This window comes from Mustela erminea, chromosome 3, assembly GCF_009829155.1.
Source record: "Mustela erminea isolate mMusErm1 chromosome 3, mMusErm1.Pri, whole genome shotgun sequence".
In the NCBI taxonomy this organism is placed as follows: Eukaryota; Metazoa; Chordata; class Mammalia; order Carnivora; family Mustelidae; genus Mustela; species Mustela erminea.
Genome location: NC_045616.1, coordinates 7,553,116 through 7,568,960, shown reverse-complemented (window position 1 = coordinate 7,568,960; position 15,845 = coordinate 7,553,116). Strand labels below are relative to the sequence as shown.

General features: G+C 38.3%; 1 protein-coding gene across 1 annotated transcript; it reads left to right on the top strand.

Moving 5' to 3' along the window:
• Positions 1-12,837: 12,837 nt before the first annotated feature.
• Positions 12,838-13,782, top strand: LOC116585853 (putative olfactory receptor 2W6). Its single transcript, XM_032335162.1, has one exon. It carries the CDS (start codon positions 12,838-12,840, stop codon positions 13,780-13,782), a length of 945 nt encoding a protein of 314 aa, XP_032191053.1.
• Positions 13,783-15,845: the final 2,063 nt, after the last annotated feature.

Sequence of the window (15,845 nt, the reverse complement as noted above, 5' to 3'; positions counted from 1 at the left end):
AACCTCTGTTCTCCACCAACAACTTCTTACTGCACATGTCACTGGAGGCAAGGGAAATGAAGCAGAAATGAGCTATTGGGACTTCATCAAGATAAAAAGCTTCTGCACAGCAAAGGAAACAGTCAACAAAACTAAAAGGCAACTTGTAGAATAGAAGAAGATATTTACAAATGATATATCAGATAAAGGGAAATCAAAAGAGAATTAAAAAAATACCTTCAGACAAATGAAAATGAAAACAATGTTATGGTCTGTTTGTTTTGTGTTTCTTCCCTCCAAAAGAAAAAAACAAAATCTAATGTTGAAGGCTAATGCCCAATGTGATTACAGTAGGAGGTGGGAATTTGGGGGTTTTCAGTTATTTTAAAATATTTTTGTTCCCCTGTGTTGCTCAAATTTCTTAAGCAAGGAGCACCTGGGTGGCTCGGTGGGTTAAGCCTCTGCCTTCAGCTTAAGTCATGATCTCAGGGTCCTGGGATAGAGCCCTGTGTCAGGCTCTCTGCTCAGTAGGGAGCCTGCTTCCCCCTCTCCTTTTCTGCCTCTCTGCCTACTTGTGATCTCTGTCTTTCAAATAAATAAATAAAATATATTTTTAAAAATCCTATTTTTTTTAAGATTTTATTTATTTATTTGACAGACAGCGATCACAAGTATTCAGAGAATCAGAAAGGGAGAGAGAGGAGGAAGCAGACTCTCTGCTGAGCAGAAAGCCCGATATGGGGCTGGATCCTGGGATCATGACCTGAGCCAAAGGCAGAGGCTTTTACCCACTGAGCCACCCGGGCACCCCCAAAACCCCTAAACTTCTTAAGTGGACTACTCAGCTCTCTTGGAGTTGTATTTGTGGTTAGCTGATTGTTGATATTTGTGGAAGGACCGCATTTGGTTCTCCTATGCAGCAGTCCTGGGATACCACTTGGCTTTGCCTTGCTCATTTGGATTAATTAGGTGTTTTTAGTGCTAGTATGTAAGAGTTATTTATGTATACTGGATACAAGATACCTAATATATTGCAAATATTCTCCCCAATGACTGGCTTGTACTTTCATTCTCTTAATGGGATCTTTTACTGAATGAAAGTTTTAATGTGGATAAAGCAAAATTTGTTAAGATTTTTATAGACTGTACTTTTGATATCAAGTGTAGGAACTTTCTGTATAATATGTGATCTATTTTTATTTGAGTTTTTGACCCATTACTTTTGCATAAGCTTTGTGTGACTTAAATGGATTTCTTTCTTTCTTTCTTTCTTTCTTTCTTTCTTTCTTTTTTTTTTTTGGCAATTGATGTCCAGTTCTTCCAGCAACTATTGTGGAAAAGGCTAATTTTTCTCCATTGATCTGTTTTTGCATTTTTGTGAAAAATCGGTCAGGCATGTTTTATGTCAGCTTATTTCTAGGTTTTCTAATGTGTCCTATTGATCTCTGTGTTTATCCATTCTCTAATAATTCCTACATTTGGTTACTATACCTTTAATAAATCTTGATATGATGTAGAATGATTCTTCCCTTTTTATTTTTCATTTTTTTTTTTCAAAATTGCTTTGGTGTTTTATCTTTCTAGTTTAAGGACTACATCCAAAGACAACACTGAAAGAGTGAAGAGGAATGCCACAAATTAGATAAAAATATTTGTATTACACATAACTGGCAAAGAGCCAATAGGCAGAACACATTAAAAACTTCTACAAATGGGTTGAGTGGGTGGTTCAATCTGATTCTTCATTTTTGCTCAGGTCACGATCTCAGGGTCATAGGACTGAGCCCCTGCATCAGGCTCCATGCTTCAGCATGGACTCTGCTTGAGACTCTCTATTCCTTTCCCTCTGACTCCCACACTCTCTCTCTAAAACAATATTCTACAAATGGATAAGGAAACAGAAAAGTAACAATTCAACAGAAAACTGGACCAGTACGAGTGTACTTAAATGGACACTTGGTAAAAGAGGATGTACAAATAGTGAGTATACGAGGTGTCCTACTCATTAGTAATCAGTAATATGCACCTTAAAATACAGTGAGGTATCACTAACATGTCTGAGGTCTAAAATTTAAGCCTTGATAAATTACACACTAGGGGAGACATTGAGCACAGTAACTCCACTCACCACTGATGGGAATATGATTGATATTTTCAAAATATTTCTGAAAAACTTTTGGACATTTTTCTCATTAAATTCAAACATACACATTTTCTAAGATCATAGTTTTCTCTTAGTTGTATATTTATCAAGTGTAAGTGCACATCTATACCAAAATATGTACAATAATACCCATAGCCTTCATATCTAAACCCATAACAGTCTCAGACAGAAAGCAATCTGATAACTATCCATAAGTGAACAAATGAAGTGTGATGTATTCATAAAATGGACACTGTATGCAATGAAAATAGATAAAAGCAAAATTGAGGGCGCCTGGGTGGCTCAGTGGGTTAAGCCGCTGCCTTCAGCTCAGGTCATGATCTCAGGGTCCTGGGATCGAGTCCTGCATCGGGCTCTCTGCTCAGCATGGAGCCTGCTTCCTTCTCTCTCTCTCTGCCTGCCTCTCTGCCTACTTGTGATCTCTGTCTGTCAAATAAATAAATAAAATCTTAAAAAAAAAAAAAGCAAAATTGAGCAAACTAATATAGAAATAAAATATATATTTAATGTATGATTACACATATTAAATTTAAAAAGAAGAAAAACTAGTCTATAGAGTCAGAGCAGATAAGCTTTATCTTTGAAGAGGTGGAAGGGAACAGTTCATGGGGGCTTTGGGGTGCTGGAAATTTCTTTTTCTTCCTTCCTTCCTTCCTTTGGATAGTTACATTGGTGTGTCTACTTTATTTATATATTCTTTTAAGATTTATTTATTTATTGATTGATTGATCGATTTGTCAGACATCACATGTAGGCAGAGAGGCAAGCAGAGAGAGAGAGGAGGAAACAGGCTCCCTGCTGAGCAGAAAGCCTGATTCAGGGCTCGATCCCAGGACCCTGGGATCATGATCTGAGCTGTAGGCAGAGGCTTTAACCCACTGAGCTACCCAGGCACCCCATCTACTTTCTAATATAAGCATATTTCTCTATATATGATACATTCTAATGAAAACTATAAATACAGGCTTTCAAATACATGCCACCTCTATTTCCTTATCCAGTCTCCCAAGAGAACCTAGGAACATTGAATGAAACATAAAATAGAGAGGTGGGAGGCAGATGTAATTTGGGGGGTGAATTGAGTCAGAATGGTATTACAGAGACAAATAAGATGCAAAAGAGTATGATTGCCAATAACTACAAAGTCAATGTTTATGAACTACTGATGAGTCATCAAAAAAAATCATACTCCATTCTAATTTCTAGACACCATCTTGGATGTCATTTTCCAAGTCCAGCTTTGAACTTGGGGCCTCCTCAGTGAACACCATATGAAAGAATGTGTAGCCCTGTCCACTTTTACTACCTTTTTGTTTCTGAAGAAATGTGAAGACTAGAGCACAAAATAGTTTAGTAGTGATTTACAACTGATGTCTATGGGTTTGTCACTATATGTGAGCATTGGGAGAAATATTTTATTATTTCACTTTTCTTTAATATTTATTTATATATTTGATAGATCAGAGGGAGAGATGGAGGAAGAGGGAGAGAAAGAACCTTAAGCAGCCTCCCCATTGACTGTGGAGTCCAGCATGGGGCTGGATCTCACAACCCTGAGATCACGACCTGAGCTGAAACCAAGAGTTGGATGCTAATTGACTGAATAACCCAAGTGTCCCTGTGAGAAACATTTTACATGGAATTATCATTATTCATTTCATAATCACAGCAATCACTTGAATTGTATTTTATTAATTTTTCCATTTTTACTGTTAAATAAAGAAGCTTGAGGAAGTGAGACAGCTTGTCAAAATTATGAAGCTATTGAAAAGGAAAGTTGGAATTGAAACCCCATTTGGTCTTTCCTGAAGCTTTTATTGCAAAGCAAATAAAAATTGTTGGCTAATTTAGCTGTTTCACATATTTTTCACTTAAAGATATTCTATTCTGAGTGAGCGAGCTTCTGTGACCTTTTCCTGATTACCTTCCCTCTCAACTAACCAAGTTTTCCAGGTAGAGGCATGAGGTAATGATTATTCTCTTTGTGAGTTCCTTCAAAATCTTCCTCTTTTCAGAAGCATCTCAAGAAAAGGAAGTCAGTAGAAGCACTTATAGTTCATTGTATTAATTGATATCATTAAAATCTTCCCTGAGACATTGATAGGAAACTTTGAACTTAGAGTTGATAAAAATACACTCTATACTTCAAACCACACAGAAATCTCACATGGATAATAAAATTTCCCAAGACAATCTGATTAATTGATCCAAGTAAAATCTTTCTTTATGATATAATATCTTTAGATTATTACTCAAACGTAAACTCATTTAAAAGGGACTTTAAGGATAAAGATATACAGGCATAGAGCAATGGTTCTCAAACTTGCCATGTATGGACATCACCTGGAGGGTCTATGAAAACACAGATTGTTGAGCCCCACTCAGAATTTCTGTTTCAGCAACTCTAAAATGCAGCTCACAAATTTGGAATTTTATCAGTCAAGTTGCAGGATACAAAATTAACCTATAGAAGTCAGTTGCAGTTCTACATACCAACAATAAAATACTTTGAAAATAAATAAAAACACCCCATTTACAATAGCACTAACAATAATAAAATACAGAAGAATAAATTTAACCAAGAAAGTGAAAGATCTGTATACCAAAACTATAAGACTTTAATAAAAGAAATTGAAAAGTTACATATAAATGAAAAGATACTACATGGTATCTTTCATGGTTCATGGATTAGAACAATTAATACTGTTCAAATGTTCATACTATCCAAAACCATCCATAGATTTAATGCAATCCCAATCAATTGGAATTCCAATGGGATTTTATATGAAGAGAACAAGCAATCCTAAAATTTAAATGGGAGCACAAAAGACCGTGAATAGCCAAAACAATCTTTTTTTTTAAATTTTTTATTTTTTATAAACATATATTTTTATCCCCAGGGGTACAGGTCTGTGAATCGCCAGGTTTACACACTTCACAGCACTCACCAAAGCACATACCTTCCCCAATGTCCATAACCCCCACCCCCCCTTCTCCCAACCCCCCCTCCCCCCAGCAACCCTCAGTTTGTTTGGTGAGATTAAGAGTCACTTATGGTTTGTCTCCCTCCCAATCCCATTTTGTTTCATTGATTCTTCTCCTACCCACTTAAGCCCCCATGTTGCATCACCACTTCCTCATATCAGGGAGATCATATGATAGTTGTCTTTCTCTGCTTGACTTATTTCGCTAAGCATGATACGCTCTAGTTCCATCCACGTTGTCACAAATGGAAAGATTTCATTTCTTTTGATTAGCCAAAACAATCTTAAGAAATAGGAACAAAGCTGGAGGCATCACAGTTGCTGACTGTAGACTATATTAATAAAAATGGTCTGGCACTTTCATAAAAATAGAAACAAAGGCAGTTGAATATAAACAAGAGCCCAGAAATAAATGTTTGCATATACATTTAACTGATGGTTGAAAAAAGAGTAAAGAATATTCAGTAGGGGCCCAAAATAATTTCTTCAATAATGGTGTTGGGAAAAGTGGGTAATCATATACAAAACAATGAGTTTTGATCCCTAACTTACACCATTTAGGAAAAACAGCTTGAGGGGGCACCTGGGTGGCTCAGTGGGTTAAAGCCTCTGCCTTTGGCTCAGGTCATTATCTTGGGGTCCTGGGATCGAGCCCTGCATCGGGATCCTGCTTCTTCCTCTCTCTCTGCCTGCCTCTCTGACTACTAGTGATCTCTGTCTGTCAAATAAATAGATAAAATCTTAAAAAAAAAGAAAGAAACAGCTTAACATGGATTAAAGACATAAAATGTAAGACTTGACGTTTTAAAACTTCTATGAGAAAACATAGGAAAAATGCTCTTTGATATTGTTCTTGACAATAAAATTTTTGGATATGTCACTTGAAAGGACTGGGGTTCCTGGGTAATTCAGTTTGTTAAGTACCTGTCTTCAGCTCAGAGCATTATCTCAGGGTCCTGGGATGGAGTCCAACACCAGGCTCCCTGCTCAGTGAGGAGTCTGCTTCTCTCTCTCCCTCTGCCCCTCCTTCTGCTTGCGCTCTGTCTCTGTCTTTCTCACAAATAAACAAATAAAATCTTAAAAAAAAAAAGAAAGAAAGCATAAGTAACAAAGGCAAAATCAACAAGTGGGATTACCTGAAACTAAAAAGCCTCTTCACAGCAAATGAAACAATTGACAAAATGAAAAGGGAATCTATAGAATGGGGAAAAATATTTGCAAACCATATATTTGATAAGGGCTTAATATCCAAAATGTATAAGGATTTCATACAACTAAACAACAACAAACCCCCTAAAAACACTCCCCCCAACCCAAAAACAAAAACCAAAAAATAAACAAAAAGCCAAATAACCTGTTTAAAATATGCACAGAAGGCCTGAATAGACATTTTTCCAAAGAAGACATTCAGATGACCAACAGGTACATTAAAAGGTGTTCATCAAGATCAAAAGCTTTTGCACAGCAAAGGAAACAGTTAACAAAATCAAAAGACAACTGACAGAAAGGGAGAAGATATTTGCAAGCGACATATCAGATAAAGGACTAGTGTCCAGAATCTATAAAGAACTTAGCAAACTCAACACCTAAAGAACAAAGAATCCAATCAAGAAATGGGCAGAGGACATGAACAGACATTTCTGCAAAGAAGACATCCAGATGGCCAACAGACACATGAAAAAGTGCTCCATATCACTCGGCATCAGGGAAATACAAATCAAAACCACAATGAGATATCACCTCACACCAGTCAGAATGGCTAAAAATCAACAAGTCAGGAAATGACAGATGCTGGCAAGGATGCGGAGAAAGGGGAACCCTCCTACATTGTTGGTGGGAATGCAAGCTGGTGCAGCCACTCTGGAAAACAGCATGGAGGTTCCTCAAATGTTGAAAATAGAACTGCCCAATTGCACTACTGTGCATTTACCCTAAAGATACAAACGTAGTGATCCAAAGGGGCACGTGCACCCGAATGTTTATAGCAGCAATGTCCACAATAGCCAAACTATGGAAAGAACCTAGATGTCCATCAACAGATGAATGGATCAAGAAGATGTGGTATATATACACAATGGAATACTATGCAGCCATCAAGAGAAATGAAATCTTGCCATTTGCGACAACATGGATGGAACTAGAGCGTATCATGCTTAGCGAAATAAGTCAAGCAGAGAAAGACAACTATCATATGATCTCCCTGATATGAGGAAGTGGTGATGCAACATGGGGGCTTAAGTGGGTAGGAGAAGAATAAATGAAACAAGATGGGATTGGGAGGGAGACAAACCATAAGTGACTCTTAATCTCACAAAACAAACTGAGGGTTGCTGGGGGGAGGGGGTTTGGGAGAAGGGGGTGGGATTATGGACATTGGGGAGGGTATGTGCTTTGGTGAGTGCGGTGAAGTGTGTAAACCTGGTGATTCACAGACCTGTACCCCTGGGGATAAAAATATATGTTTATAAAAAATAAAAAATTAAAAAAAAAAGGTGTTCAACATTACTGATTATCAGGGAAATGCAAATCAAAAACAAAATGAGATACCATCTCACACCTGTAAAAATGGCCAAAATCACAGAGATAAGAGATAAAAAGTATTGGCAAGGATGTAGAGAAAAGGGAACCCTCCCGCATACTCTGTTGTAGGAATGCCAACTGGTTCAGTTGCTATGGAAAATAGTGTACAGTTTAAAAAAAATTAAAAAAATAGAATTACCATGTTGTCCATTAATCCCATATTTGTGTGTATATCTGAAGGAAATTAAATTACTAACTTGAAGAGAAATCTGCATGGCCATGGTTATTTTAGCTTTATTCAAAATATACAATACATGAAAACAACCTAAGTGTCCATCAGCAGATGAATGGCATATATATATGGAACACAATATATATTCTATTCAATAATATTCCATTATGTAATGTATACACAATATTCCATTATTACACAGCCATTAGAAAGAAGGAAATCCTGCCAATGTGACAACATGGATGGACCCTTGAGAACATGAAATAAATTAGGCAAGGAAAGACAAACAATGTATGCTCTCATTTATATGTGGAATCTAAAAAGCAACAACAACAAAAGCCATACTCATAGAGACAGAGAAAAAGCAAGGGGCTGGGGGTGAGGTGGGGGAAAAGGATATTGGCCAAAGGGTCCAAACTTTCAGTTAAAAGATGAGTAAGTTCTGGGCTTTAATATAAACCATAATGACTATAGTTTACAAAACTGTATTATACTTTAAAGATGCCAAATGTTCTTACCACACATATGTACAAAAAGTTAATTATATGGGATGATGGAGGGACTAGTCAACCCCATTGTGTTCATCATTTCACAATGTATGTTAAATCATCATGATGTGCACCTTAAACTTAGTCAATGCTATATCTCAGTTGTATCTCAATAAAGCTGGAAGAAACGAAGATCCAGGTAATAGGGGGAAAAGAAAAAGAATTTGGAATTCTAACAAATTATCAGGTTAGCAGATGATGTTGATCCTAGGATTACATTTCAGGAATTGCTGGCCTGCAGATTATAACCATTTGCACATGTTCTGTGTTTTCCTACAAGGAGAGTCAGGGTCAAACGTAGGGGCCACATATCAGTCAGCTCTCTGACTTTTTCTTTGTCTCAGTATTGTTATTACTGCTCAAGGATCAGATAATTTCTAAAATTCCTGTAAGTTCTAAATATGTATAGGGTTGTGCTTTTAAGAATTTTATATTCTGTAATGGAATCCTAAGTACTTAATTGCCAAGATCTCACATATATACCCAAACTGAAACAAATGGAAGCAGTCACAAATGCATGTATCCAAACACCAAGATGCAGACTTCATAATATTAAGAAGATGCATTAACAATTATAATACTATATCAAAATTGTTGGTGTCCAAATTTAAGTTATTTTTAATGAATCTCAAACTATTTCTAAGTAGATAAAAGATACTAACATATGCTAAGAGTTGTGGATTCTTCTAGAATGTTTGGGAGGTCTGCAGGAGGCAAGAAAAGGCAATTTGTCCCTGGAAAGACATTAAGCACAGTGACTATGGCCAGGAGAGGGGTAGACATTGTTGACTGGCTAAACAACAGCCTCACTATATGGCACCATGCACGTAGAAGCTTTAGTATACACTGGGTGTTGAAGAAGGAAAAGTGAAGTTTCCCTTGACATCTCAATATGGCAATGACTGACCTCAGACTTTCCTACATGTTTTCCTTTATTCCATTCTTTCCCATGATGGAGGGCACAGATTCAACTATTTGGGGTTCCTTGTCTCCCTAGAGTTTCATGGTTTTAATTTTGTGAATCCAGGACCAAATGAAGAAATTGATCTGCTTTTATTTTTACATGAAACCCAGAAACCCATTCTCTTTTCATGAAAACCTGAGTCCCTTGTTTGGTAACTTTCCATGATGCTTCCCTGGGGCCTTTCTACATGAGGGAGTGGGTCAGCCTCTGGATGAGAACACCAGTCCCTAATGTCCTAGCTCCGTAAACAAACTCTTATCTGTCCCAAGGCCCCAGAGTATTCCAAATTCCCAAGGGGACAGGATATTACATTGCCTTTTCATCCCCTTGAGTACCAATAAAATGACACTTACGTAATTTTTTTTAAATTTATTTTTTATTTATTTTCAGCATAACAGTATTCATTATTTTTGCTTATGTAAATTCTTAAAGCTCTTAGAATATATGTTTTCCTTTCTCCCTGGGTGTCACCAATCGTTTCCTTAGCCCTAGGGTACCTGTATATATGTGTGTGACATAAAGCATGCTGATTTGAAATGTGGCACTCTGCCACTTCCCTCCTGAGCTACAGAGGAAATGCTAACTCAGGCTGGTCAAGAGAGCTTCAGACCATTGTTAGATATTCATCATGCTGTGCCACTTAAAGATTCATTACCATTTTGATGGGGTAGACCTTACTTCTGTGCTCAATCCTTCATCAGAGTTTTTGTTGGAATTTCTTCTGGAAGACCCAGAAACTAAATGGGAGCAGAATTAGTTGCCTTCTCCCCAATAAAACTCCTGATGGATCTTTGGAATTGAAGTAAGGAGGGCTGACAAAATTGGGAAAAACAAGAGTGACGATGTGGATAGGAGCTTTGTGGTAGCAATGAGTTTCATTTCTGTATATTTGGTCCCTTGTATGAGGATATATGATTGTCTTGTGTGTTAGTTCTATTAAGGTTTTTGTCTGTTGGAGAAATTAAATACATTTTCTCATTGCCACTTGGCACATTAACTCCAGTTTGGAATAGAGTTACTGCATCAATTCAGAAATGATTGAATGCACCAAAATTGAACAAAGTGGATCTATGACAAGTAGAAAGGAGAGAGTGTATTCTACTTGCTTCCCCATTCCTAGCTGGGCCAATCTTAAGCCATCCCCTGACTTGATGCACACACATCATATCATTCTTTCTGATTTCCCAATGAACAGAACACCTATGTGTCATTCTGTTTTGGCACAGTGACCAAACAATCATGGCAAATTTCCCCAGCAATGCTGAGAATGATACAAACTTTTATCCATAATGATGGACTTTAGTGTTAGGCCTTTGTTATTAAGCCTATGTGCAGGTTAGCAGAAGAAGCAGGAGGAAATGACCACCTTTAAATAAGTTTAAAATGATAAGAACAGGCGAGAGATGAGTAGTGGGAACTTTGAGTTAATGGGTAGGACTGGCATTATGTACCTCCCTAATACTGAGATCCTAATAGTTGGCCTAACCAACTTGCAGGGATGCTGTGACAATGGCTCAGAACTGTAAGTGGAGAAGATCTGGGAAACATCTGACCTATTGTAAATGTGGAAAGAATTATGGCTTTTAGGATGTGCTGTGTATCTGAAGCAGACAAAAAATAGCTCTACTGCTTGGAATGAAGTCCCACTCAGCGCTCACAGAATATCATTCAGGAAATTCTCCTCTGAGCATTGGTGAAGAGTCAGAGAATCAAGCCCAATGCATCAACCCAGCTTCAGACCTTCAGGCCAGAGCCATCAAAACTGGTGTAGACTTGTAATGTCATGTGACTACAGATTTAGCTCTATCCTGTTTCAGTTTTCATTTTCAGCAGCTCCATTCCTTTCAATTTCATAGTTTAGACTAGAGAGGCGAGCTAAAGCATATAAAAAAATATGGTACTTTATGCTTAAAATACCTTTTAGGGGAGAAATACCTGTAGGATGACATAGAGGACAGCCTCTGGATACTGGACATGAAATTGAGCATTGGTTCACCTTGCAATGAAGGAATAGCAAAATGAGAAATGTCACCTATTTTCTCAGCAATTTTGCTAAGTCAGGCCCTCAGTGATGCATGTTGCTAAGCAATTTGTGTTGAGCTTTTCTTTGCCACTCCTTGGAACCTCTTGAGCTTAGAAAAAAGCCATGGCAGGTATGTGGATACAGACATGCAAGTGATTCTTCCCAGCCAACACCAGTAGAATGTGTGTGGGAATGTCTCTTTGAGTACTCTGTTTATACAGTGAGGTCACACAATCTGGTTATTGGGTGGCTGCTTCTCATCATTCTCTGCCCCCTTCTGTGTCTTCAAGGGGCTTTACTGGGGGTTCTATGCCTGGAGTGATAATTGGGAACTTGTGGAATTCCTGTGTGCAGACCCAGCTGGGTAGAGTTCATAAATTCTTCACAGTCAGGCTAGACAGGAGCTGACATCAGCCACACAGAGACACACACCTCAGAATGTTTCTGTACTCTTATTTCCACAGCTTTCTTCTTGCATGTTGTACAAAGCTATTTCTTAATGGCTATTGGCATTTGCCATCCCCATGGCTGATACAAGCCCGGTGAACTCTAGAGCTACAGGGTGAACACCAGTAAAGTGGGAAACATGTACAGCTGAAAATGTTCAGGGCCTGTGCTGATACCACCAGTCCTATAGAGATGTGAGGGGACTTGAGAGGTTTTAGCTTCCTTTACAGCACGCACCAGGAAAAGCTAAAGCATAGAGAGAGAAACTGAGTATCAGGATATACATGTATAGAAGTGCCTTTTACAGAGGCAGAGTACAGTTTATAATCTAGACTCTTTCTGATAGTGAGTGTAAAATCTTATTGGATTTAATTTCAATAAAATTATGTGTTGTTAAGGAATTGTGTGACATTCATATTTGTGAACTCCCTGAATATCATCCATGAATTTGATTATTTGTGTCTGTGCAAGTACTACTTTCTCTTCTGGAAATATATTTTGCTTAATCTGCCACATGTAAAATTGTCACCAGTGCTTTGGAAAACAACAACAATAACAAAACCCCCCAAAAACAAACCAAACCAAACAAAACCTCCCTCAGGTACAGCAGTGTCCCTGAACATAAACTCTTCTATAGGGGATTCTCTGATCAACTGGGAATAATTTGCAACACACTCAGCTCTTTAACAAATCTTTTAGAGAACTTTTACTTCCTCTCTTCTTTCTAATTATTTGTAATTACTCACCAAACAGGGTAGCTTCTGAGTTAATTCATCCTCTCCCCTCCAGGAGAATCAGACACACTGCTTTACATACAATAGGTATCAATAAGTGTATGCTAGGAAAGTATGAAAGAGCAGATGACTCTGCTAACTTTACAGATCCACACATGGAAATTGGAGAGTGCTGGGTGAATCTTCACTGGCTGTCTTATCCAATACTTGCTTGTGTGTTTCCATAACAGCTGGCAAAGACTATGGGAAGAGACAATGATAGCTACCAACAAGCATTCATCTTGCTGGGCTTTTCTGATCGCCCTCGACTGGAGATTATTCTCTTTGCTTTTATCTTGGTCTTCTACATCCTGACCCTTGCTGGCAACACTGCTATCATCTTGTTGTCAATCATGGATGCTAGACTCCACACGCCCATGTACTTCTTTCTTGGGAACCTTTCTTTCTTGGATCTCTGCTTTACAACGAGCATTGTTCCCCAGCTGCTGTGGAACCTTTGGGGTCCAGAGAAGACCATCTCCTACCATGGCTGTGTGGCCCAGCTCTATATCTACATGGTGTTGGGCTCAACCGAGTGTGTTCTACTGGCTGTCATGTCCTATGACCGCTACGTGGCTGTCTGCCGGCCTCTGCATTACACTGTAGTCATGCACCCACGTCTCTGCCTGCAGTTGGTAACTGTGTCCTGGTTCTGTGGCTTTTTAAACTCCTTTGTCATGTGTCCCCAGACAATGCAACTCTCTCGATGTGGCCGCCACACAGTTGACCACTTTCTTTGTGAGATGCCTGCTCTGATTGCCATGTCCTGTGAAGACACCATGTTGGTGGAAGCATTTGCCTTTGCCCTAGGTGTCGCCCTTCTCCTGGTGCCCCTCTCCTTGATCCTCATCTCCTATGGGATGATTGCTGCTGCTGTGGTGAGGATCAAGTCAGCCGTAGGGCGCAGGAAAGCATTCAATACCTGCTCTTCCCACCTAATGGTGGTCTCCCTTTTCTATGGGACCATCATCTACATGTACCTGCAGCCAGCCAAAAGCTACTCCCAAGACCAAGGCAAGTTCCTCACCCTCTTCTACACCATTGTCACTCCCAGTGTCAACCCCCTGATCTACACTCTGAGGAACAAGGATGTAAAGGGGGCAATGAAGAATATCCTGAAGGGAGAGAAGGGAGCCAAGGAAACATGAATAAGAGGAATGCTGGGGTAATACATGAAGTTCTGGAGTCTGTCTCTTAGATATGTATGTGACGATGTGGAGAGCAAACTTTCAGAGTAGAGTGAACACAGCTGGACATTATGATTTCAAGTGTGACCTCATCCTTTGGTCTCTGGATGTGAACTGGTTTTCTTCAGTTTAAAGGCATCTACCTTAGGAAATCTCTCCTATACTTGCCTTTTACACATCTTTGGGCTTCATCCACAACTACAGTGGACTAGTAACACTAACTCAAAGCACACAGTCTGTAGATTAAGTGATGCGATGTCAAATAAAAATGAGATAACACCAGTGGCCTCCTCTTGAAGCTCCTTTTTTTTTTTTATGACTACGGTGATTTTTCAGAAGTGGGCAAAACAACATCAGTCAAATCATAGGATTCCGTCTAGCAGTAGGTTGTTTCTTCTTAAGTGAGGAGTTTCCTGTTTTTGTTTTTTTGTTATTTGGCTTTAAGGTTTTATTTTAGTTCTAGTTAGTTAACATATGGTATAATGTTTGTTTCTTGTGTACAATATAATGATTCAACAATTCCATACAACATCCAGTGCTCATCACAACAGGTACACCCCTTAATCCCCATCCCCTACTTGAAGCATCCTCTCAACTCCCCTCTGGTGACCATCAGTTTGTTCTCCATAGTTAAGAGTCTATTTCTTGGCTTGTACACCCTCTCTGTCCCTTTTTTCTTTCTCTTTCTCCCTTTGCTCATTTGTCCTGTTTGTTTGCTTGTTTCTTTCTTAAAAAAATATTTTATTTGTATATTTGAGGGAGAGAGAAAGCATGAGAAGGAAGGGGAGTAGAGGGAGAGGAATACTCCCTGCTGAGTAGAGAACCAAATAGCTCTTGTGATTTTAGTTTCCATACAATTAAATTTTGAACTTTTTAGTAACTACATGTGACCTTTCTTTATAATTAAAGAAGAACATTTAGGGGAGTTTGGGTAGGCCAGTTGGTTAAGCTTCTAACTCGTGATTTTGGCTTAGGTCATGATCTCAGGGTTATGAGCCCTGCACTGGGCTCCACACTCAGTGGGGAATCTGCTTGAGATTCTCTCTATCTGTCCCTATCTGCCCCATCCACACTCATACTCTCTCTCTCGCTAAAACAAACAAGTAAATATATATACATATATTTACTTGTTTGTAAACAAACAAGTACTTGTTTTGTAAACAAACAAGTAAATATATATAGTAAATATATACAAGTAAATATATATGTACATATATATTTACTTGCTTGTTTTAGAGAGAGTGTGTGTATATATGTGTGTATATATATATATACACATATACATATATATGTGTATATATATATTTTTTTTTCTTTTCTTTAATAGAACACTTAAGCTTCCATTTTAAGCTCAAGAAATCACCCAGGTGACATCATCTTGAAAATAAAGGATGGAAGAAAAAAATTTTTAAAAGATTTCATCTATTTATTTGACAGAGAGATCACGAGTAGTCAGAGAAGCTGGCAGAGGAAGAGGGGGAAGGAGGTTCCCTGCTGAGCAGAGAGTCCAATGTGGGGCTCACTTCAAAGACCATGAGATCATGACCTGTGCTATAGGCAGAAGCTTAACCCAGTGAGCCTCCCAAATGCCCCAAAGATGGAAGAAATTTTATCTATTTTCCCAAATTCCAGTCCTTTTTTTAAATCCTTATTCTCTTTGTTGAGTCTCTGTTACATGAGAATCACTAGCAATGCATCCACACACATGTAATGAGTTTACTTCCTACTTTTCATCCCCATGATTTGCTTATTTTATAACCAGAGATTTGTATCTCCTAATCCCCTTCACCTATTTCACACATCCCCCACCAACTTCTCCTCTAGCAACCACCATGAGTCTGTTTCTGTTTTGTTTGCTCATTTATTTTGATTTTTAGATTCCACATATAAAGAAATCATATGATATTTGCCTTTCTCTGTCTGAACTGCTTTTAGTAAAAACAAAAAGATTCAAACAACCTTCTCTACTTAGAGCTTGAATAGTAAGATCAACTCTTGCCACAAATAATTCTCCTTTATTCCTT

What these genes read in the sequence shown, in the direction of transcription:
- LOC116585853 (XM_032335162.1), top strand. Translation starts at nt 12,838, where the DNA reads ATGGGAAGAGACAATGATAGCTACCAACAAGCATTCATCTTGCTGGGC.